Source organism: Lipotes vexillifer, unplaced genomic scaffold, assembly GCF_000442215.2.
Source record: "Lipotes vexillifer unplaced genomic scaffold, Lipotes_vexillifer_v1.1 scaffold238, whole genome shotgun sequence".
Lineage (NCBI taxonomy): Eukaryota > Metazoa > Chordata > Mammalia > Artiodactyla > Lipotidae > Lipotes > Lipotes vexillifer.
In genome coordinates this window covers 1,302,173-1,302,547 of record NW_006785665.1, presented here as the reverse complement: position 1 = coordinate 1,302,547, position 375 = coordinate 1,302,173, and the positions used below count along the sequence as shown (strand labels likewise).

Sequence of the window (375 nt, the reverse complement as noted above, 5' to 3'; positions counted from 1 at the left end):
TTCTTATCGCCATCACCCTCGGTGGCTTCGGGCTCGGGCTCTTCCACACAGCTCTTTTTCTGGGAGGACTGCGGCGGAGACAGCAAAGGCTGAGTGGCACCAGCGACTGCCACGCTGGGCCCCCTCCCCAGACCCCTCCCTCGGCCACTCACTCCTTCCTTCTCCCACCTCTCCCCCGCCCCCACCCAGGTGCCCAGTCTCACAAGTGATTTGAGACCCACCTCTGTCGGATTAGCCCCGGGGTAAACCCACTGGCCGGGCAGGCAGGGCTCTGTGCAGGAGGGGGGAGGGCTGGAGCAGGAGGCAAAACCTCGGGTCAACTTCTCCCAGAGGGAGCTGGGACCCTTTCCCCGCCAACCCCCGCCCCCCACCCTC

At 66.1% G+C, this 375-nt stretch overlaps 1 protein-coding gene across 1 annotated transcript in view; it reads right to left on the bottom strand.

Annotated features, from left to right (window-relative positions):
• The window catches only part of HDGF (heparin binding growth factor), a 23,710-nt gene that overhangs the window by 612 nt on the left and 22,723 nt on the right, over nt 1-375 (bottom strand). Inside the window, exon 4 of the mRNA XM_007457875.1 lies at nt 1-68. This exon is cut by the window's left edge and continues 112 nt beyond it. Coding sequence (XP_007457937.1) covers nt 1-68 — 68 coding nt within the window. The remainder of the gene's footprint in view (nt 69-375) is intronic.